Raw genomic sequence first — 24,340 nt, 5'->3', positions numbered from 1 at the left:
CCAGAAGAAACACTTGTGTTATTGGAGGAAGTATGGCCTGATTTATCCAGTGAATGATGGTCTTTCACAACATCGTGGCAACCGCTAGGTACTGTCCACTGTTTGCCTTTTAAGCACTTTAGATGCTTTTATGGTTTTAAAACCTTAATCTTAATCTGATTGAAGTAACTATCAAAGCTGAATACTAACAATTATTGCCATACTCTTTTTTTTTTTTTTTTTTTTTTTTTTTTTTTTTCTTTCTAAATGACATCAGAAACAGCAGTATGCGACATTACGTGATGGCAGAGCTTCAGTTCATCCTTTGTCATTTTTTTTTTTTTTTAAATAAATAGGACAGGGGGAATGAATGAGAGAAAGAGGGGGAGAGAAAGAAAGAAAACCAAAGGGGAGAAGAGACGGTGAGAAGGGGGGGGAAGAGAGAGAAAAAAAAAAAGAACTCCTGGGTCACCTGTATGGAGAAAAAAAACAAAAAAAAAAAACAACAAACAGAGGAGACAGCAAACAACAAAGAGCAACATAATAATAGAGAAAACAAAGCACCATCACAATAAACTAGCTAGTCATAGATATCAATATTTACTAAATAATAAACGATATTGTGCAGCACGCAAGATAGACAGCGCACAGTGTGCTTTGAGGCAGCAGCCAAGAAAGCTTTAGTCCGCGTCTGTGAATACCCATGTGTGCATACCTGTGTGGATCAGCATGCTTGCATTCCAAAGGTTTCTCCATGTAATGATCTGCTAGGGAGTGTGGGGGGGCCACAGCCCCGTCCTCCAGGGTGTGAAGTGGGTATGGAGGAGATCAAAACTCCAGACATCCAGAGGCCCCCAGAACACAAGAGACCATGGAAGACCAACAGAGGGGCAGCCGCGCCACTGTTCCAGTAAGAGCTGAGGAGAGTCCCAGATGAGGGCTCGCCCAGCAGCCGCGGAGCAGAAGTCAGGGGGAGTTGCAGTGACGCGCCCGTGAGCTCCGCCGGCCCCCAGCTGTGCCTGAGTGACCGAGCCCCAGGCCGAGAGGCCGGGGGCACCCCACCTCCAAAGGGGCCCGAGCGAGCCCCAGGCCCCAGGCCCCGACAAGCGGCCGCCAAGGAGTGAGCCGGTGTGTACCCGGACGCCCACCCCCAGACACAAAGAACCACCAACACACCGACACCTGAGGGAGTCCGCCACCGGCAGGGGAAGTGGTGGTGGGTGGAGATAGGCCTCCAAACCTTGGAGGGCCTGAGGTGTCCCCAGAGAGGTGGCGTCTGATACCCAACCTGACATATAGACACAGACATACAGGCACACACAGACACAAACATCCATTCCCACCCTCATGCTCTCATATGCACTCACTCCACACTCAACCAACGTGGAGACAGACATAAAGAGACGCTGTACACACAATCACACTCCCCAAGCGTACTCTACAAACCGGGTCTAGGTACCCTTGCCCCTGGAGGGGGGAATTGCACCCAGACCCAGGTGGTGTTACCCTTTTCCCTGCGGTGGGGAGAGGCAGACCACCCCGACTCCGCAGCAGCAGGGAGGCCCCACACCCCAGACCGCAGTCGGACGGCCAACTCCTCCTACTAGCCCTCCCGCTCCAGCAGGCCGCAGAGAATGGGGGTGGGAGAAGACTCCAAACCTCCCTCCACCCGCTCATTGTAGTGTTGATGCATGTGTGTTCTAAGGTGCAATTAAAACCCAGGAGGGCATGGAGCTACCTGCCAAGGAGCAGCAGGTAAGCGCATAGTCCCTCCTGCTAGCCCTCAATGACTAAGTGTATTTAAAATTGAGAGGTGGGCAACGACGTCAGGGGTGAGGTATACACCCTGATGGTAATTTGGACTCCGTGATTGTGCCCACCCCCAAGATCCTATATGTATGTGTAATGAGAGTGTGAATAATGTGAATGTCTAAGTTGTGGGATAAAATTGAGGCAGAGGCAGCCAGAAGGGGACGGGGGGGGGGGGGGGTAGCCTCCTCTGCACCCTGGTGACATACCCCCACTCCAAGGCCCTGCATGTGTGGGTGGTTGTGGAGGAGCGGGAAGAGGGAGGCAGCTGGAGATGGGGAGGGAAGGAAGGGAGGGGCAGGTAACCCCTCCCTGGGGCCAGCTCCCCCGCTGACCCCAGTAGGCACTCCCACCCTTCGCGACCCGCCAGGGAAGGGGGGCCCAGGCCCATCAGACCGGGGCCCAGTGCAGTAGCGCCCTCCGGCTCCACAGAGCCCTGGACAGTCCACCCAACCCCACCACAGAGAAAACTGCACCCACCCCACCATCCACACATCTTCCAGACTACATAAGACGGTAAACGCCCAGGCTGAGATCTTCCTCCACCTCTCCTGTATCTCCCCCTCCTGCAGAGAGTTCCTGAAGAGAAGAAAGCTCCTGCAAGATGTGACCATCCCCCCCACCAGTTGAAGAGCCCCCCAGGCGGCTCGACGCACCGGCGGCACCCTGCTCCAGGGCCGGGCCCCCATGCACCCACCCGCCCACAACCCCGGCAACACACCAACCAGGACCCAAGCCCCCGAGGCCCGGCCCGGGCCCCAGCCCAGAGACGGAGCGCCCCCAGAACCTCACGCCCATCCCGGACCCACCCAGGGGCAGCCAGGTTGCCAGGTCAGTAACCCACGTCCGTCAGCACAGACCCTCCCCTAGCCCCGCTGCACGCAGCCGCGAGGAAACAGTCACCTGAGAGCCAACAGAGCCCCCAACCGGACGTGACCGCTACCCCGGGTTGAGCCCCCCAAGGAAGATGCCTCCGGGGAACCCCCCGACGCCCTAAGCCTGTGCCTACCCCCTCACCAATCACAACAGTGAAGGCGGGACCAAACTATGACCCCCCACCCCCACTAGGTGATGGAGCTGATAAAAGGGGCCCAGAGCAATTGATCTAATGTGGTGGCAGAGGCTGTGTCAAGACTAATGTAATCTAATAGATAATTTCTATATTGGTTAGAATTAAGATTATTTTTTATTTTTCCAGTTCATGAGGACTGTTTTCTTGGCTATGCATAGGGCAGTGAAGATCATATGGGCTATATTCTTTTCTGAAGTGACATTATCTAAGCTGCCCAGTAGACACACTAAGGGGGAAGTTGGAATGTTACATTTCAGACACTTTGATAAGTCTTCACATATCTCGCGCCAAAACTTTTGCACTGGTGGACAGAACCAAAGAGCGTGAATGTAATTGTCTGGTGTATTGCCTTGACAGTGTGAGCAGTTGTTGGAAGATGTAAAGCCCATCTTGAACATCCGATGACCTGTATAGTGCACTCTATGAAGTATTTTGTATTGTATTAATTGCAGACTGGGATTTTTAATTAATTTAAAAGTTTTTAAGCAAATCTGAGACCAGAAGTTTTGGTCTAGGTTGACTGATAAATCTGCTTCCCACTTTGCAGTAGGAAGGGATATTGATTCATCTAATTTAGAAAGTGTTCTGTATATTTTAGATAATAATTTGGGGGATTTAAGAGTAAGAAAATGTGCCGCACTTAGTGGTGTTTGTAATTCAACTTGACTGAGGTTAAATTTCTTTTTTACTATGGATTTAATTTGTTGATATTCTAAAAACCTTGTCTTGTTGATCCCATATTGTTCAACTAGTCTGTCAAATGGAATAAATTCTGTTCCCTCTAATATATGTTCTAAGTATTTAATTCCTTTACAACTCCATTCTGGGAAATTAATCATATTATTGTTTTGTAATATGTCAGGGTTATTCCAGATAGGTGTACGTTTGCATGGGATTAATGAAGACTCCGTTATTTTTAGAAACTCCCACCATGCTGTTAGAGAAAAGCTGATGTTGATACTTTTAAAGCATTCATGTCTTTTGATGTTTGAGCTAATAAATGGTAGGTCTGAAATCTCTAGATCCTTGCATAGTGCCTGTTCAACATCTAGCCAGGGCTCAACTAAGAAGGTATGTTTTAACCATTCTGAGATGAACTGAAGCCTGTTGGCTAAGAAGTATTGGTGAAAATCAGGCAGATCTAATCCTTCTCTATCCTTGGTTCTTTGTAGCGTTTTTAAGTCTGAACTGCTTATAGTTTAAATATCTCATCATCATAACATCCACACACTTAACACTTCACTGCTTATTTGTCATGGTTATTTGCCTCCTTTCTACAACCATGAATAAAAATACTACAATTAAAATCACTTTTGTGTTATAGTGGTCATTTACAGGGAATTTCATGGTAGATGATGTAGAAGTCTCCTGCAAGGAACTCGACAACCCTTTTTTAAGTATGCAGTAATAAACTGGGTTTGTCAAGATAAGTCAGAAGAAATATAGTTTCTCTTTCGCCGCCATCCATTTAAGACTTTCTCATAGTATTTTCTTTGAAGTGGTCTCCAGCAGTAGTCCAAACTTTTTAGATGTAGTGTTAGTTTTCTGAAAGCCTGCTGAGAGAGGTCATGTTAAGACAGGCACTATTGCTTGTTTATGTTTCCTCTCTCCAGTTTGCTGAAACAGCCGATCTGTCTCTGACCGTGGTGCTGAAGTTGCATTTAAGAATTAGAATTTTACTAAATTCTCGCTCTGTTCTTAAACTCCTTCTTTTGTAGATGTGCCATAAACGCACCATAAAAACACACCATTTGTTATAGTTCCCACTGCAGGAGGTGTCTTTTAGGACCTCATTTTGGCAGAATGACACATGTAGAGACAAACGGCCAAAGTTCACAGAGTGAAAACACTACCAGCCTCACTATTGCAGCTAGCGATCATAACCAATTTCGCCTATCACCAAGAGAAGATAATCTTCCGTCTCTTTACAGGTGAGTTGAAGGACAGGGCAAAGCTTCATAACCACACCTCCAGAAGAAACACTTGTGTTATTGGAGGAAGTATGGCCTGATTTATCCAGTGAATGATGGTCTTTCACAACATCGTGGCAACCGCTAGGTACTGTCCACTGTTTGCCTTTTAAGCACTTTAGATGCTTTTATGGTTTTAAAACCTTAATCTTAATCTGATTGAAGTAACTATCAAAGCTGAATACTAACAATTATTGCCATACTCTTGATTTATGAGTGTGTGTTGAGGACACACTTAAGCATGACACAGCATAAATTTTGTGTGTGTGTGTGCTGTTGATATTTTGTAACTATTCCATTCTCTTGGGACACAATAAAATGCTGTAGATTTATGTTTTTATTACAGATTATGATCACCAACAATAAATGCTGAGCCTATAAATAATTGACCAAATGAATGCCATGGAGAATAACATGTTGTGCTTTCTACTGTGGGCAAATGACTTTTCCATTATGCTATATTCGCCATTGATCAGATTAGACTACAATCCTTTACATATTATGTGACAAAATGATAACCATGTTGGATATTGTTGAAATGTAAATGGCCTACTGCAATTCTATCAACCCTGCACTTGTCACTTGTCCATTTTTCTGAGATGTTGTTAAGGAATAATAGTTTTTAATAATCCTGTTTGTGCAAAAATAGTATTTTCTGAATGTTAAATGTTTTGGTATTGCTTTTTTAGATTTATCTAAAGAAATAGGCACAATTTTTGTGGTTTTGCAACAGGCTGCTAGTAACAAAGTGCCTCAAGATACATTTTAAAAATATTTTCAGTGCTAAGTTGTTATGTGTAGGCACAATGTTGATTCATCAATTGAGTTAGGGGACTTTTTTTTATACACAAGTAATTCATAAAAAATGGTAAGCTATAATGGACAGGACTAAAATGAAAAAGCAACCAATTTCCAAAGAAAAAAAATTCAAAAGCCCTCCAGAAAGCCTGACGAACTTCTGCTCAGGACCACAGAGCTAGCTCAGGAATTTTGCCCAATCCTTTATGCTTTATTTACGAATTCCTGAGTTGTAGTGCAGGATCCTATTTTTTTCTTTTCTTTTTCATTAGTGTTGAAACTGAGGTGTAACACTGGATCTAGTGGATTTTTGCCACATATTAACAAGCCAACAGAGGTTGCATTAAAACCCATTATTACTTCCATAGTTGACTTCAAACCCTTGGAGACATTCTAGTTATGCAGCTATGGAATTACTTAACAACTGATAAAGACAACATCTAATATTATCAGTCAAATACACTTAATTCACTGTGCCGGTGAACATTTTTGATTTCTTTCATATGCTGGCTAACACTGTAATACTTGAGTGTGTAAGGTTGTAACCTAAAATGACAATTACCACTGTGGTAATTTCTTTGTGAGTTCTTTGTGCTTCCTTCCACGTTGACGAGATTCCCATTTCCAGATGCATGGATGCTGATAATATTCCCACCCCTGTGTTTCGCTGTGGGGATGGTGCTCTTTGGGTCTCTCCCTTCTTTTTCCAAATATAGACAGCATCTGTTTGAGCTTCCAGTATATATATTCAGAGTTATTATAGTTTTGTATTTTCTAAGTAGTTTTATTTTTATTTAATTTTGACTTTTTTGTTTTTAATTCGGTTTAGTTTCAGTTAGTTTCCAGAGCAGATTTTCTTATTCCAGTTTGCATGTTTGCATTACAAAGTTAAAGCACATCATTGCAAAGCAGTGTTTTGTGCTAAGCCTCAATAAAAAGGTCAGTTTTTCTGGGATCTAAGAATAATGACCAGGACATTTCTGAAATAATTCTGTTATTGTGTGCAAATCAAAATAATTTATGCTTTTTCAAAGAAAACTAGTAAATTTAGAAATGTAATGTTGAAAATCTCTTGCTTTGCTAAAAAAGTGTTTGGAAGAGGCCTAATAAATGTTTCCTTATCTGTACCTTTTGTGTGTGTGTGTGTGTGTGTGTGTGTCTGTTGTAGCTGATATTTAGTAACTATTCTGTTGTGTTGGGACACAATGCAATGCTGTTAGGGTGTTTTATTGTTATTGTTGATTTTAATCAAGAATCAGTCCTTTGATTATGTGTTTATTGCAGCATGTGATTATCAACAAATGCCAAGCCCATAAATAATTGACCAAATGAACGTGCCTTAGAGGCTAAAGTGCTTCACTTTCTAGAGACTGGATTTTTCTATCGTACAATATTCGCCATTTGAAACTAGTTCTCAACCCTTCAACATATCATGTAACAGAATGAGTGCCATATTGCTGTTGCTGAAATGTAAATGTGCTACTGCAACTATGTTACACATATTTTTTTATGAGTGTAATTGGTTTTTTTTTTTAAATTATTTGTGTTTTTTTGTCAGTTGTCTATTTTTCTCGTATTTTTAAGGAGATATTTTTAAAAAATAATCCAAACCAAGCCAACTTTATTTATGAAGTGCTTTAAAACAGCAAGTGCTGACTAAATGCAAACATAACATATTAATAGTAATATATTAAAAAATATATATTGCAGGGGATGCTGCACAGTGATAAACTGATAAAATAACATCCCAACATCTCAAAAGTTGGGATGGGAGAGAGGCTATGTTCATTTGCTAATTATAGACTACTAACTATGGGTTTTGCTAAGTCATGGCTAAGTATGCACAATAATCTTTAGTTAAATTCTAACCACACAACCATGTCCATGCACAGTGTGCATGATAATGGGGTGATTTCTAACAGCCCGCTAAGCAGATTGTAGGCTACACTACTTCTATCGAATGATAGATGGTTTATGGCTTTGGGACCTGCATGAAACACACGTACACACACACGCATACACACACACACAAAGTAAAGGGGGTTGAGTCTCTGTGACAATGCACAACACTCCCTCATCCTCTGGTTTATAAGGGTGCTACTGCTGTCAAACTTTGAGTACTTGGCCCCAACCTGTGGAGGGAACCAAGGTAAGACCACAGAGGCAGGCTGTTTAGCTGCTCAGCTCAAAAATATTACTACTTATACCTTACAGTATGGAGGAGAGTACACTCGCGTGAAACCTAATTGCTTGATGGGTGCATCTGCAAAGATTAGGCTAAGACTGTTGAACACTGTCTTCAATGTCCAACTTTAGGTTTATTGTAGTCTCACATTCTCGTTCTTTACTGTAGGTAATTACATTTTCTGTCTCAGTTTTGCAAAGCCTTTGCAGAAACTTCAAGGTTGATGCAATGAAAATGTGAAATGTTAAACTTCTTATCCATTCCCGGGTTTTAATGATTATTGGCCTTTATAGTGTTTTGCTCATGTTCATTTTTGTGTGTGCTAGATGGGGAGGAGACGCTTCTCTGGCTTGGGGGTGACCCTAATGGATCTGTTCATGCCGATGACTGCGACTGCAATCACCTTTTTAGTTCTGTCTGCCACCACAGTATCTGCTGTCAAAAAGGGTAGGTGGACCACCGAGGCATGTCACATACCTTTAAATGATACCTCCTTTGAATCGAGTCCTTCATCCTGACTGCAGGCAGACAATATGCCCACTGGATAAATATCTATATACCACAAGTGCATATTTTTTTTAAAATCCCTGTGATGTGTCTTTTAGTGTAGGTAGTTCTGTTTGCACATATACAAATTACTCTTACTCTGATTTCAGTGTTTTTAGCATTTTTCTTTTATTATTGTTTTCTTATATATCTCTAGTTTGCTTTTTGTTTCTTCTTTACCCTTAAAATATTACATTACTTCCTTCTTTGCGTGTTTGATCATGATTATATTTCCCAATGCAGAGAATAATCTCCATATCAATTTACACTAGCAAAATTGCAGCATTTACATTTTATAATATTGATTTGATTGCTTGGCTTCAAGGAGATATTTAAATTTTTTTTGTTGTTGCCAGGAACAACTAAAGCATTTGTCCCTACCTGTCCCAACATTCCTCTTGGCGAGAGAGTAGACTGCTTCCCTGATCCTGGAGCTTCCCAGGTATAAGTCACCATAGTTTCCTAGAGTCCAAAGTAATGTGTGAACAGAATATGTTTTTTTTCCCCCTCAAAGAGCCTACACAGAAAAAAAGTTATAATCAGTGGGTAACTACTAACGTAATTTTTTTCTTGCACTGCTTATAATGTCTATTTAAACATTTGCAGTGGTGACAAAAAGCAGTAGTAATACTAATCACAGCATTAGTGACATTAATGCGGATAATAATAAAGACAACAACAATGCACTGAACAGGCAAATTGTGAGGCGCGTGGATGCTGTTGGAGCCCACGGGATGAGAGTAACGTTCCCTGGTGTTTCTTCCCAACCAACCATGGATACACCGTGGAATCGCAGGATTCATCAAGCCCTTACGGTAAAACACATTCCCCTCTTATTCTGTCCTGTTTTGGGACTCATGTACTCACTAACAGAGGAAAATTAAGTGGCCTTCTAGTTAACCGCCTCTTGTTCCTTCCACTTATCTTTTTCACATAATTTTTCTTTTCCTTTTTCACTTTTTTAACTTTGCCTATGGCAAAGTTTTTGGTATAAATGTGGCACTATTAACAGGTTTTTCTTTTTTCTACCCTCATGTGAAGTGCTGGGTATTTCATGCATTTTCCATCCATGAGCATAGTCAGATATGCATTATGACGTGAGTTTAACTGTCACATAAAAATGAACTAATTTCTTTTTTACTACATGTAAGTTAAAATGTCATCAAACACGTTGACATATTAGCGCTGACAACGTACTCGATAAGCTCTGCACCCTTTTATCACTGAATGACTAAAGTATATTGTTTAAACAGATTCCCATTTTAATTCACCCGACAATTTTAATGTGATGCTACAGCTGTGGAATGAGACAGGAATGCTTGCTTATAGTGAATCATTAGATCGTTAGGTTTATGTCTCTAATGTTACAATTTAAGTGCGCTGGGACACTGAGACGACTGTTAAATGGAAGTATGTGAATGTAACTGAATCAAATTGAACTGCTGCTGGTTGTCTGATACCGATGTATCCAATTGATTTCTATAGTATGTGGATATGATGTATTATGTGGATGATATATTAACCTTCTTACCATCTTATTGTCTTCTGTTTAATTTTGCAGTTCTTAAAGCGAACCTGATAAGAATGGATTCTCCGTCTTTATTCGGTGGGGAGATAAAACAACTGTCGCTTGAGGCAGAAATGCAGACAAACAATCGTCTCCGATTTAAGGTGAACACTTACACCGTATGCAAATCTGCAGCTTACAGATATATTTAATGGTCAAAGGATTTGGATTAATGAAAGGATGCTTAATACAAAAATAGCAATATACATGAGAAATTGTTACTGTGACTGTGAGATGAGGCCTGACTCCTTTCCTCTCCCTCAGATCTACGATCCCAACAGTAACAGATTCGAGGTCCCCCATGAACACATCAGCAGTCTTCCCAGTAACCCATCCATTCCCATCAGCAGCACACTGCAGGTCACACAGAAACCCTTTGGCCTTACTGTGCGCAGGAAGGAGAACCAGAAAGTTGTGTAAGCAATCACTCTGCGTAGGTGCCGTGAGTATTTGTTGTGATGGATGGAAAATAGGGTTGTGTATGCACATATGCCTGCACAAATAAAGACGGACGAGGATATATTTGTTAAAAAATTTATTGCAATAGAGGCTTGTTGAAATGATAACTTATCAGAATTCTGTCGCTTTAGACAACAGAGGATAGATACTAATAGATTATCAATGATTCTGTGCATCATTTGAAATCATTGTGTAAGAACTTCTGTAAGATAATGCCCATGCAACACGTGATTACTTTGATGGTGATACAAGTCATGCTTGGCTGGCCCTAGCTGACACCACATTGATCAAGTACTCCTCAGATAAGATAAATACAGATAACAGAAGAATGGAACTGGAAACGTCAGCAGTGTATGGCTTCTTTTGAAGACTAGACAAATGCTACCCAGAGGCCTTATTAGAGATTAATGGGCTGGCCTGTCTCTGTGTGTTTTTCCTCCTTGTTGTTTAATTTGCTCTAAAAACTCATCTCCCAGAGTAATTATGTTTACTTCTAGTTCCATTTCACTCTAATTCCTTTACTTACTTCACTCAAACATGAAGTCATAATTCTGAGTAATCATTAATCCTTAAGTTAATCATTAAGGAAAATATCTTTGGTATCAAGTGAAAGCATACCAACCAAGAACATTGCTTTTGAGAGATCCCATTAAATTTAACGTTTTACATTGCACTTATTTAACAGAATTACATGTAATCGGATTACTTAAAAGTCAGCATTTGGGCAAAAATAGATTTTTTTCAGGGTTCTTTGTTTCCCTCTTACCTGCTCTCCCTTTCCCCACATCCCAATGTATCAGTCTGTCTTTACACTTCCCAGTGATCATTTAGTCCTTTGTTTCCTCATAACGTTCAGGTTCGACACCACAATCGCACCACTGGTGTTTGAAGATCAGTACATACAGCTGTCTGCCAGACTTCCATCACATAATATTTACGGCCTCGGGGAGCACGTCCACAGGCAGTATCGCCATGACACCAACTGGAAAACCTGGCCAATTTTCACCAGAGACGCTTTCCCTAATGGGGTGAGGACAGCATGCACATGTTGCATGTGCTTCTTACAAGTCTGTTTGCCTTCTCATAGGGCCTATAATTGAATGCCTTGTAAGCTGATTATTCTGTGTAGTCACCCCCTCAGTTTCAGTAAGTGTCCCACATGCCTCTATTGTATACTCATTTGTCCCACTGTGGCTTCTCTGCAGGGAACACACAACCTCTACGGACACTATCCCTTCTTCCTCTGTCTGGAAGATGAGAGTGGAAAGTCATTCGGGGTCTTTCTCTTGAACAGCAATGCTATGGGTAAAGACATATTCACACAAATGCAAGAACACACACTAGCAGTTGATTAAAAACCAACAGAAAGTGTAAAAAAAAAACCCACCCCACACATATATATTCTGAAAAGGTGACGCATTTGCAAAAAAAAAGGAAATAAGATAAAATAACCTTTAATAATCAGACACGTGGGAAATTTGTGTGACTTGTTTTAAAATCACAACATAAACTTATATTGCTATGATTAAGCTACTTTTTTCTGTTTGTTTCCAGATGTGACACTGCAGCCTGCCCCAGCTGTGACCTACAGGACTATTGGAGGGCTTCTTGACTTCTACATTGTCTTTGGTGACACACCGGAACAAGTGGTGCAGGAGTTCCTCGAGGTGATTTTACTAAATGCAAAACATGTGGCGCGAGGTTTCTTGTTAATATTGTTGTGTGGCTCACTAATTACATTAAAAACACTTCCAATTATGCCGTTCAGCTCACTGGCAGGCCCGTCATGCCTCCCTACTGGTCACTGGGATTCCAGCTTTCTCGGTGGAACTACACCAACCTCGACATAGTCAAGGAAACAGTGGAGAGAAACCGTGCTGTGGGCCTCCCATATGTAAGATTCAGTCTGTTTGAGTTTTAAAATTCCTTTTATACATCAGACTCTCATTTGAGAATTGAAAATTGCATGGACATAGCATATCAATGCAGTGTTTTTTCCATCCCATGCAGGATGTCCAATACACCGACATAGACTATATGGAGAATAAAAAAGATTTCACCTATGACAAGCTTAACTACACTGAACTTCCTCGGTTTGCTGACTATCTCCATGAGAGGGGGCAGAAATACATCCTTATCCTGGTAAGAAGTACTTTGTGGCCATATTGGGTGTATTTATGTAACCTAGAAAAATAAGAAGAAATCATAAAAACTTCAAATCAAAAACAGACATCAAAGTGTTTAAATCATTACTTCTAGCGCACAGTAACATTTGCTACATCAGCAACACCAAAGAAGAAATGAAAATGACGGCAGTCGTGTAATTTTTATGAATTTATTGATTTGATTTGAGCATATATTCTTATGACTGTATCATTTGTCCCCAGGATCCCGCAATAGCCACCAGCAAGAGGGTTGGAGATGCTCCATATGAGTCTTATGACCGTGGCACTGCGAAGAATGCTTGGGTCACTGAATCAGATGGGAAGACTCCTCTGATAGGAGAGGTGAGCTACATTGTACAAGCCTGATATTCTGATGCATCAAGCGTATTTGCTTAGCAGCACCTGTCTGCTACTTACTCTGTTAATGATATCAAATACCAAAGGTACCACTCCTTTTATGTACTTAATCTTTTTTTTTTTTTACTATATATTTACTATATGTTACTATATATTTTTACTATATACTATTATGTCTTTTTTGTTTTCTTTTTTTTTTGTTATACCTGGAAGACCAGTAAAACTAGACTATTACAGTACCATCATATGATATTGTTGTTATTGTGACACAAAGTCACAAATTTAGTAGAAAAATACATGCTGTATACACCCTGTGTTCATCCACCTGCATCCGCTTGTCTGGATCAAATGTATTTGTGTTACTTTGTGGTTTATGAGTGCACACATATGTGTGGTTTGTGCTTTATTTACATATGTTGTTGTCTTTCGGCTATAAAAACAAAGGTGTCTGCCGCGGGACCTCTGCTGTTGCTGCATTTGTAATGAGGGAGATACATAAACAGACCTGGTATTTATTCTGCTTTTACAACCAAGCAAAAATTGCTTGGAAAGAACAAGATAAAAGCCTTTCCTGGTGGCACAACAATGTTGGCGTGCGTTAGAACATCATAGCAGGACCTCACTCAAACATTTCTGAACATTTCTGCTTAGTTAAAAAAGATGAGCGTAAACAGAGCAGCGGGGAGAGTGGAGGATTTAAGGAAAAGGTTATAAATGTAGACAAAGACATGTGCAGAGAAAGGGTAGGTGCAGATAGATGGACACAAATAACAGATTAGAAGAAAATCTACAGGGAAACAGATCGACGATCGCACTGAGTGTATGGTGACATACACAGGAAGCAAGACATAATGAGGGAGAGGAGACAAAGTAGATAGATGAATAAAGGATAGATAAGATGGAAGGTAGAAAGAGACTTTAGAAAGGCAGTACGCACAGGGTCTGATAGAGACATGTACAAAAAAGACCATAAAAAGGCAATAATAAAGTGACGTATGGAGTTACAGCTGCTGACATTTTATTTACACTCCTGTCATTATAAGTACGCAGCTGGAGATGATAAAATCTAGTCTTGAAGGAAAAAAGATGGCATCTGCAAGGAACTACTTTGACCTTGAATTTCTGACCATCTGCTAAAAACATCTTCCTGTCATCCTAACACGCACACACCAAATCTCCACTCTTCTTAGTGGATGAATCATTTTTCTCAATGTGCATCACTAACGTTGACTTCAAACAGACATGTCTACAGATTCTTATTGCATTATTGATTCTCTCCTGTTGCTCGGCTCATTTGTCTCTTTAGCCCCTTTATCCTTTACCTTCTCTCCTTTTTCTGTATCGCATCATCATCTCTGTTCTCTGTTATTCCCACGCCCCTAAACTGTTCCTCCAGCATCTTCATAGGAACACTGATTTCTCACTCAGAGCTCATAATTTTGGCTGTTCATGCCATCTCATGTTGTCTGCATATATGTTATTGTGTAAACTAACCTCTTGCTTTATTAAACGCATGTTAAAAAAGCTGTTAAAGCTTTCTCCCAAACCTGGAAGGTCAGGTGTATAAACAAAACACTGGAATATGAGTTATGCCTCAAAGTTTTAGGGTTTTTTGGTAAACATCATGTCACATTCTCTCCCTCCAAGGTGTGGCCAGGGGAGACCGTATTTCCAGACTACACCAACCCCAACTGCATCGATTGGTGGGTGGATGAGTACGAGCGGTTCTCCAAGGAGGTCAAACACGACGCACTTTGGATTGTAAGTCAGTTGTAAATACATAAAATGAAGGTATTATGCATACAGGGGCTGCTAGTCAAATTGTGGGCTGGACATCGGCACCAATAAAGAAGCACCGAATAAATTTTACTCTCTAATTTCTTGTATATTTACAAGAAAATATTCTCATATGCATTTGCAGGACATGAATGAGATTGCTAATTTCAAGCAAGGATCATCGAAGGGCTGTGCTGTTAACAAACTCAACTACCCTCCCTACATTCCAAGTAAGAGACATTGTTTTCTATGTTCTGGTAAGCCATGATAATGCTACATATTTCATGAAATAGGATATATCATAGAAGTGCAGCTGAACGTCCAACAATAGCAAACATAGTGAGTTCATCAGGCATAGTGGATCCCCTGTGAAGAATTCTGAAAATGAATCTTCTGCCATGTCTTTTGTTCTGACCGTTTCCCAGACAGGAAGATCATAACTATGAAAAGCAGCTTCCCCTGATGCCACCCTTTTTATTGCTCTTGTTCCATTTCCTATTAAAGTATACAGTACATCAATGCCTATCTCATTCTTTCACTCTCTTCCTTTTCTGCATCCTGTATTCTCTCTGTGCTGCTTCTAACTTTCCCCTTATCTGTTCTCTCCCCCAGAAATTTTGGATGACCTCATGTACAGTAAGACTCTGTGTATGGATGCCAAGCAAACCTGGGGCAACCACTATGATGTCCACAGTCTGTATGGCTACTCTATGGTCCTGGCTACTAAGAAGTGAGTACACAAGCAGTGTAACATACATAATCTTCAAAATCAAGTGATGTAGAAGCAGAAGTTACTGACCCATGGCCCTCAACATGAGTTTAATGATAATTTATGTACACAAACCTAGAAAGGCGCGCTGATATGAGAATCTGGTAGGGGCTGGCAAACAGTTAAAGAGTGATTTGTACAGACTGCCTGAAATTCATGAAAACAGCTAGTTGACTGCACAGATACTTAAAATAAACACCTGACTTGTAAACACATCTGTTTAGTTTATTCCTAATGCCAGACACATTGCATTAGCAGGCTTCATGCTAGCTTTTTTTTAGCGCTAACCTTAGCATAACATTAGCATAACTAATGGAACCTTAGCATAAATCCTGCTAATGCAAATGCCCATTTATGATAGATTAAATATCTTACATACTGTGCAATTTGCCTTATCTCTAAGATTGAAAGGTGCTAAACTGGCTAAATTTCAGAGTAACTAAACCAAAGAAAACCAAGAAAGAGTGTTTTTAGATTAGGGGAGACTCATGAGTAAGTTATAGCAAACAAATGAATTTTGTTTACTTTACATCTCCTAATTCTCATTTCTCTAAAAGTACAGTATTACCCCTCATATCCACTTTTGATACCTGTTTCTCTGTTACTTGTGCATTTTTGCTTTTTTTTGTCCCCCTGTCCTTTTGTAACTTAGTGATCCGGTATCATCTGGTTGTCTCCTTTCTTTCTTCTCTCCATCCCACAGAGCTATGGACCGTGTGTTTGGAGAAAACCGCTCCATGATGCTGACTCGCTCTTCCTTTCCAGGTGTGGGAAAATATTCAGGTCACTGGCTAGGCGACAATGCTGCCACCTGGAATGACATGAAATGGGCTATCCCTGGCATGCTGGAGTTTGGGCTCTTTGGAATACCCTATGTGAGTAGCAAACCTTCAGAAAAAATGTTAAATGCTAGCTGACCAAAAAGCTTTGAATATAAACAAAAGAAAGATGTTTTTTTTCCACTTTAGCAACATATAAAAGTATGATAATAACATTAACCATTATCACACACATATGACATGTGCAGATGCATAGAATAGGTAAAGAAAAAAATAAAACAGAGGGTTTCACAAACTATTTCACGGACACATATATGCCTAGTTCACAGATTTCAAACAACAGTAGAAAAACAGTGAGTCAGATGTACACACACACACTTCCCCAGCTGTGCACATCAGGCATTTGTATATACATGCCAGGGACTCCTATTGGGACTGTATCACTGCAGCCTGCCTTTTAGGTTTCTCAGAAGACACATATAGAACACAGGGCAAAAGGGATTTGGATCATTTCCCTCCCATTGAGCCTGCTGTAAAATGTGACCAATAAGTAAATAATAGAAAGCAAACAGTCTCTGCAGAGTGGCCTTTGAATGCAGTCTATTTTTTGGACTCAATTGTGCAATTAATGTAAATAAAGATTACAACCAACAGCTACTGCCAGTAAATCTCAAGTGGACTGAGCCAAGATCAAGAGAGACATTTCAAAAGACAAATAAGGGGCTAAGTTATCACATTGGTGCCATTTTGGCTACTATAATCTAGAAATATTTCATTATCAAATCTGTCTAAAATCCTTGACATTCCCTGTTCTCGGAGTTTGTCAAATATTATTCAACTTTCATTTTTCCAATACAACAAGATACACTTAAATTAGCTGGTTTTGGCTAAACGTCGATGGAAATGTGTTTCAGATCGGAGCCGACATCTGTGGTTTCTTTGACGACTCCCCTGAAGAGTTGTGCCGTCGCTGGATGCAGGTCGGCGCTTTCTATCCCTTCAGTCGGAACCACAACGCTGAGGGCTACAAGGTACTCTAAAGGCAGCTTTTTCTGTCACAAGTCTTATATCAGATGTCACTTTTTGCCTGTTTGGTCTAAAGTGCTGCAGGGTATACACTTCATTTCATTTCATAACACTTTATAGGTGCTGCAGAGCCCGAGCAGTTAAAAGCTTTGCATAGCTGGGGAGAGACAGCTGAAGTGTGACCTTTGCTTTGCCCTACTCATGGCACTCATCACATCCCATACAGCTAGTTCCAACACATACACAGACGCACAAACGAGTTATGGGATTAAAAGATCACCCAGATCAGATTAAGGACCACAGCCTGCCCTCACCACTGTCACTGAACTAGCATCACGCATAATTTGTTTTCATTTACTAGCTGTCTTTACGAACTTTACCTCTGGATCGCTCAAATGTAAAAAGTAATTAAAAAGCGTAATGTAAAAGTAATTTTGTGATTATTCATTATGAACAGGCCTAATGTGTATTTGTTTGCACTACCTCACCCATCCTTTTGACAGCTTTATTGCCACTCGATTCTTCTAATTCTCTAGTCCTTCTAAAATCCTCTAGTTTTTTACTTCCCTCGCCCCTTTGCTGTTTGATCACTTTTCCATTAGTTTATCAGTAAACCCCCCCACAAATCTTTATTTTCTTTTCCCATTACCTGTTCCTTATTAGCCTCATCCCTTTAATCCGTCTTTCTGTCTCCAGCCTCAGGATCCAGCTTCATATGGCGCTGACTCAGTACTGGTGGCGAGTTCTAAACATTACCTGACGATACGTTACACACTTCTGCCTTACCTCTACACAATGTTCTACAAAGCCCACACCACGGGGGAGACTGTTGTACGTCCCGTCATGCATGAGTAAGTCACTCAGCATATTGTCTTAAATCAATTTAGTACCAAATAACAAAAGGAAAAATAACGATAATAATGAGATAAAAGTGATTGTGACATAGAAGTGAAAAAATGATTGGAGATTACTCCAATGATTCAATCATTGTAAAGCATGATGGAAAACTGGCATGATTAGCCGATGTAAGGACAGCTAAGCTATGAGGCCTAAACTGAAAAACACAGACAAATTAAAAAGAAGGTATAATCAGCAAATAAAGACACAGAAACAGTAACAATATATAAACAATATGAAGCTTTTTTTTTTTTTAAAGTTGGCATTAAACAGTGGAACATTAAACATATAGACCTTAATCTAAAATATATGTTGGTCAGTCACGACATGATGACAGATATCTAATTTCACTTGTATTCCTCCTCGTCGTAGATTCTACTCTGATAGTGAAACCTGGACAGTGGATCGCCAGTTCCTTTGGGGAAAACACCTGCTCATCACACCTGTACTGGATCCTGTAAGTGAACACACACAAACACACTCCCCTACTCATCTGTTTTCTTCTTTTCCTTCTTGCTCTTTCTGTATTTAGATATATAAAATTATGAAAATGTGAAAATGGCTAAAGACGCCTTTTGCTCTTGTGTTGTTCAGGGCGTAGACATGGTGTGGGGATATGTACCAGATGCTCTGTGGTATGACTATGAGTCGGTAAGAACATGTTCTGGTTGATTAAAATGTTTTCCATAAAGCACGACTATTTCCTTTAGTGTGATTGTCTTGATAGATCTATAGAAAAAAAAGCAGTTGTATAATTAATTCAATTTGGACACTGCACTACTTTCAGGTCAAATTCTTGCTGTTTTCAGGAAGTTGTCCAAGCTAAGTGCACTTCCAAAAGTAACTGTTTTTAGGTACAATTGCCATAAATCAGACAGTAAAGTATGAGCAGCTGTTAAAATGTAGCAAACCCAGTTATCGAGTTAAAATAATATCTTCAATATAATCTGAACAAAAAACAACTGCCTTAAAAATCCCATTGAGCTGAATTAGCACAATAGGTATATAAGAAAATAGATTAAAAAATAAAGAGATCAGATAGATGGAGCATCATGTTACACTGTGACAAAAACATGTTTCACATGAAAGTTCTTTGTTTGAGATCGTGAGACTAAGGCGATAAGACAGAGTGGGAGTGAGAACAAAGAGCAAGAAAGAGGACAAGGAGAAGAGAAGAAAGAGACAGAAAGATAAAAGAGGTGTTAAGTTCCTTTGGGACCTTATTTAGGCGCCATGGCGGTGATGGAAAGCATCCACCGATCAGATGAATGATTACGCTGGCTGTCATGCTGCTGGACCCTTGTCCTGGTTAGTCCCCCGTTATTATCTGGGTAGGAGTATAGAAGAGTGGAGGAGTAATGATGCAGTGAAAGTGACCATGAAAAACAAGCTACAGAGCAAAGAAATACTGCAAAAACAAATCGATAAGCAGTGGAATGAAAAGAAAGGGCAAACGTTGGACAGCACAACACAAAGACAGCAAAAACCAGAAACAAGAGAGAAAAACAGGACAAGTAGAAAGGAAGATGAAGATTAGGCTGCTGTGAGCATGTTGTCTTCAAGTGATTAGATATCAACTGTGGTTGATTGTGGGCCAATAAAGAAATGAATGGAGGATAGAAAGACAAAACAAAACAAAGAGAGCAATGTGAAGTTTATCTTTATAATATTTTGAAAACCATTTTAACACCCAAATGTCATGAAGCCTGTCGTCTAAGGTAAGACACAGGTTTAAAAGTTGACTGATATATAATGAGGTCCAGTGTTATTCAACATAATGTAAGGAAGTCATATATTAGTGCTTAGTCCACTTGTACAAAATGGAACAGCTACTCTACAAATCATAAGTCTTTTACTAATTATAGTGTGCTATAAAGGACATATTTAATTATTATGTCCTTTTTTTAGTTGATACGCCCCTTCTAGTTTTAAACTGGAGTTTAAATAACAATTACTAATGATGACTAACAGATTTGAGGGATCAGGGCACCCTGATTAAATTGAAACTGAACTAAAACACAATTAAAAATCCATATCTAAAAATGAAAAGTTAATTGCATGGATTATTTAGCACACAAGAGGAAAGTTAGGGATATAATATTTTATTCTTCTGTCCTTCTGATCAGATGCAAAAGCTAACAGTCCGAAAAACACACATGGAAATGTATCTACCAGCTGACAAGCTCGGATTACACATCAGAGGTGGAGCTATCCTCCCCACACAGGAACCTGATGTCACTACCACATACAGGTATACACACACACACACACACACACACACACACACACACACACACACACACACACACACACACACACACACACACACACACACACACACACAAATGTGCGCATAATTTTATACTGCACAATTCTTTCATTTTATTGGACTATATTCATTGGATGGATTTGTTCATTTATTCATATGTTTGTAATTTTACATTTGTTTCTGTATATTTAACTAGTCGGCGTAACCCAATGGGTTTGCTCATTGCTCCTGATGACAACGGCAATGCAGATGGGGAACTATTTTGGGATGATGGAGATTCCAGAGGTATTATCTCTTTTCTCATCTTTTGCCTTTTTGTTTGCAAATGTGTTGTATCTGGGGCACTACAAGTTTGGTTGTTTGTTTTTTTTAGCAAAAAAGTTAATTAATTGATGTGACTCTGAAATCACTTTCAGTTGGCTCACTTACATTAACAAGTAGAAGTGAGCCACTTTGCTATGTACCTGTGAATCACTCGTGTTCATCTACTCAGACAAAGATCTGCACATCCTTCTCTTTACAGATACAATTGAGAATGGCAACTACATCCACTACAAGTTCTCTCTTAAGCAGGTGAGTTCACCTCACAAAACCATGCAGCACTTTTTCAAATCCAGCCGACATGTTCCTTTCAATCTGCGCTAAAGTTCAAAGTTCCAAACCACATGAGAATTTTAGCTTTTCCTGTCCATAATGTGCATTTCTCATATGTTAACATTACTCGAGGGCAACAGTGAAAATAAATGCTGTATCTCTTAAATCTGGGATAATGTGTAGAAAGTCAGATCGTGTGATTATGTATCTGCTGCCTTGCAGGGAGTTCTGACTATGCAGGTGACCCATGCTGGTTACAATGATCCGAACAACCTGAAGTTTGACAACATCACTATCCTTGGGATACCCGTTCCTCCCGTGTCCATCTCTGTGACTCATGTTGGCACCACAAACTCTACTACCACATTAGAACCCAGCAACATCCACCACGATGGAGACAAGAAGGTAAACACATGAATGTGCATCGACATGATTACGTACAAAATAAATGTAAAATAAAAACAACATTACTGTTTTTTTTCATATCGAAGGAAATTATGTTCGCAAAAAAAGTTAATGTACAAAACACATGGTGTAATAGTGCTAGCAATGCTAACACCATGTTACTGTTACTCACGTGTCAGCAGAATGTATATTTTAAAACGCCACACATTTATTTTTATCTCCAGTTGAGCATCAGATGATCAATGCAGAGGCAAAAGTAAAAAAAGATTTACAATATTATTGTAAGAATAATTATTAATTGCTGTAGGAACAACTAATTTAGAAACATTACAAATAATTCTGAAATGAGAGGACATCCATCATCAAGCCCACATTCTATCTTGAGGAAGCAGGTTTTGAGCTCACTAGCATGGGGAAATTTGAATTCAGAGACAGCTCAGAAAGGATCACCGCAAAAACATTTTCCTCCCTTAAACTTCAGGTGCTGTTCCTGCGTGACCTCAGACTGACCCTCGGGGAGACCTACGTGTTGGAGTGGGAAGTGATACGCATCGACTGCCATCCAGAGGAACATGCGGATCAGGCTAACTGCGAGGCCAGAGGCTGCATCTGGGATGTAAGTAAAAAATGGTCATATGCTCACATACACATGTGTTTTTCTAAAACACAAGATAGGTGCATATGACAACGAAGTATAAACTTTTTCTAAATAATTTATTAAGCAAGTAATCCTTTTTGAATCCTGTTATTAATTCAAAATAAAAAAAATTCTAAGCTTTGATCTGAACTGTTTATGGTGCATGACACCTGTTCTTACTGCCATAGTGTCAGAATCAGGTATCAGGTATGAACAGGTAGAAGCACCAATCATGACTGGAGTGAGATGGGTGCATATTCAATTCAATTCAATTCAGTTTTATTTAAACAGCGCCAAATCACAACAACAGTCGCCTCAAGGCACTTTATATTGTAAGATAGACCCTACAATATTACAAACCAAGACAAACCCCAAAGTCATATGACCCCCTATGAACAAGCTATTTGGCGAGAGTGGGAAGGAAAAACTCCCTTTTAACAGGAAGAAACCTCCAGCAGAACCAGAACCGGTTGGGGTTATTAAAAATAAGATAACGTTTCTATTTAAGCCTTTGATGTGTTGCTTTTGTGACTATTGCTTTAAATTTGTTAATTTTGTAGAGTCTCCCAGCGATTTTAGAAACAAAGTTGCACATATTTAAAATCTCTATGCTTTCTTTTATTTCCCTACGTAGCCAATTACAAGTGGACAAGGCCCATGGTGCATCTATCCTCAAGACTATGGTTACACTGTCACGTCAGTACGGGAAAGAAGCTCGGGCATGACACTTGACATCACTAGGAACAGGAAGTACAGGAGCAGCGGTCGTCCACAGTCACGGGATATTGACACACTCCGTGTTGAGATTAATTATCACACCGGTGAAATGCTGCAGTTCAAGGTCTGATTTTGCTCATTTATTTTTTTGTTCAGCCAATGGTGCATCTGTATTGATTCTACCTATATGCTAATGCAATAACAATTCCTCCGCATTCAGATCTTTGACCCAAACACAAAGCGCTATGAGGTACCAGTGGGATTGTCACTTCCTGCCACTCCTGAGACTGATGAGAACAAGAGACTTTACAAGGTGGTCATTGTGAACGAACCATTCGGCATCCAGGTCATTAGGAAAAGCACAGGAACCGTAATGTGAGTATCTTGGCTTGCATTTCCAAAAAAGTTGGAAGTTGGCATGCTGTGAATTAATTGTTGATTTTATTGATTTTTTGACCTTTCACACAGTGATTTCAAAATATTCTTCCTACTGCTTATTTTTAGTACTCACTTACAGAGAATTTAAACTTCTCTAGTTAAATAAAGCAAAGATAGGGAGAAAGGATGAAATTATTTTGTAGATATGTCAAACATATCGCAATTAACTCCCTCCCTCTCTCTCCCTCACTCCTCTGTTGCATTTCTTAGCTGGGATTCATCTGTGCCAGGCTTTACCTTCTCAGACATGTTCATCCAAGTGTCAACTAAGCTGCCATCTCAGTATGTTTATGGTTTTGGGGAAACAGAGCATCTCACTTACAAGCACGATCTCAACTATCACACCTGGGGCATGTTTGCCAAGGACCAGCCTCCTGGCGTAAGTATCACACTAACACGCATACTGTAACATCGCACATGTGTATATGTATCTGCAAACAATGTAAAAAAACGAGTGCTACTCTCTATTTGACAATATTTAGTTGTTATTTCTACTCTTGATGCAGAGATTAGAGCATAACTTCCCTGAAGGAATGGTTGAAAGGTATAGATTATTTAGGCATTAGTGTGTTTCATCAAAACTGGTTTCATGCTTGCTGTATACAAGAGCACCCTGCACTAAATATCTTTAGCAGCACGAGCTGTAGAGGCTATAGAGATGACTTGTAAAGAACCTGCCAGAGAATTTAAAGCCCATTCATGATACTTTGATGAGATTCTGTTGACATGAGAGTTCACCATGACACCATCACTTTATGTCCTTGACATTATCATGGGTAGTTGCTAAGCTTAAAAAATAGCTCCACAGGGTTCAGACAACTGTTAAGGGAAATAAAACAGGGGAGGGGCGTGCTATAGTACATGTTAAACATGGTCCACACTTGATGCTCACCTTTTGTGTGTCTCTGCTGCAGTACAAGATGAATTGCTATGGAGTCCATCCTTTCTACATGGGCCTTGAGAACACAGCTGATGCTCACGGTGTGCTGCTGCTAAACAGCAATGCAATGGGTAAGCGAAATACACACACATCTTGTTGGAACTGATGAATAAACACTATTGCTGGTCCACTTTTGCATCTACACATAATCACACATGCGCACATGTTCCTCTGATGGGGAGATAT

The 24,340-nt window shown here is 40.2% G+C and overlaps 1 protein-coding gene and 1 long non-coding RNA gene across 2 annotated transcripts in view; one reads left to right on the top strand and one right to left on the bottom strand.

The window, feature by feature from the left end:
- The first annotated feature begins 4,423 nt into the window (after positions 1-4,423).
- Positions 4,424-24,340, top strand: part of LOC101468872 (sucrase-isomaltase, intestinal-like) — a 28,161-nt gene continuing 8,244 nt past the window's right edge. Inside the window, exons 1-29 of the mRNA XM_024803319.2 lie at positions 4,424-4,791; positions 8,140-8,260; positions 8,716-8,801; positions 9,054-9,174; positions 9,921-10,030; positions 10,191-10,342; positions 11,242-11,413; positions 11,591-11,690; positions 11,940-12,052; positions 12,154-12,279; positions 12,396-12,527; positions 12,773-12,892; positions 14,555-14,668; positions 14,829-14,913; positions 15,296-15,413; positions 16,156-16,327; positions 17,146-17,262; positions 17,954-18,108; positions 18,527-18,611; positions 18,749-18,805; positions 20,281-20,405; positions 20,620-20,708; positions 20,947-20,996; positions 21,240-21,422; positions 21,904-22,038; positions 22,694-22,900; positions 22,997-23,151; positions 23,425-23,593; positions 24,129-24,225. Of these exons, the coding sequence (XP_024659087.2) occupies positions 8,140-8,260; positions 8,716-8,801; positions 9,054-9,174; positions 9,921-10,030; positions 10,191-10,342; positions 11,242-11,413; positions 11,591-11,690; positions 11,940-12,052; positions 12,154-12,279; positions 12,396-12,527; positions 12,773-12,892; positions 14,555-14,668; positions 14,829-14,913; positions 15,296-15,413; positions 16,156-16,327; positions 17,146-17,262; positions 17,954-18,108; positions 18,527-18,611; positions 18,749-18,805; positions 20,281-20,405; positions 20,620-20,708; positions 20,947-20,996; positions 21,240-21,422; positions 21,904-22,038; positions 22,694-22,900; positions 22,997-23,151; positions 23,425-23,593; positions 24,129-24,225 (3,466 nt within the window). The 5' untranslated portion in view covers positions 4,424-4,791. The remainder of the gene's footprint in view (positions 4,792-8,139; positions 8,261-8,715; positions 8,802-9,053; positions 9,175-9,920; positions 10,031-10,190; positions 10,343-11,241; positions 11,414-11,590; positions 11,691-11,939; positions 12,053-12,153; positions 12,280-12,395; positions 12,528-12,772; positions 12,893-14,554; positions 14,669-14,828; positions 14,914-15,295; positions 15,414-16,155; positions 16,328-17,145; positions 17,263-17,953; positions 18,109-18,526; positions 18,612-18,748; positions 18,806-20,280; positions 20,406-20,619; positions 20,709-20,946; positions 20,997-21,239; positions 21,423-21,903; positions 22,039-22,693; positions 22,901-22,996; positions 23,152-23,424; positions 23,594-24,128; positions 24,226-24,340) is intronic.
- LOC143419520 (uncharacterized) lies at positions 18,423-24,292 on the bottom strand. Its single transcript, XR_013099518.1, has 3 exons — positions 24,107-24,292; positions 19,374-19,481; positions 18,423-18,609 (listed from the first exon to the last, which is right to left on the bottom strand). It is a non-coding gene; the product is annotated as an uncharacterized LOC143419520 (long non-coding RNA).

This window comes from Maylandia zebra, linkage group LG7 (assembly GCF_041146795.1).
Source record: "Maylandia zebra isolate NMK-2024a linkage group LG7, Mzebra_GT3a, whole genome shotgun sequence".
NCBI lineage: Eukaryota > Metazoa > Chordata > Actinopteri > Cichliformes > Cichlidae > Maylandia > Maylandia zebra.
Note: the sequence above shows the minus strand (reverse complement) of the source record. Positions and strands in the feature narration are given on the sequence as shown.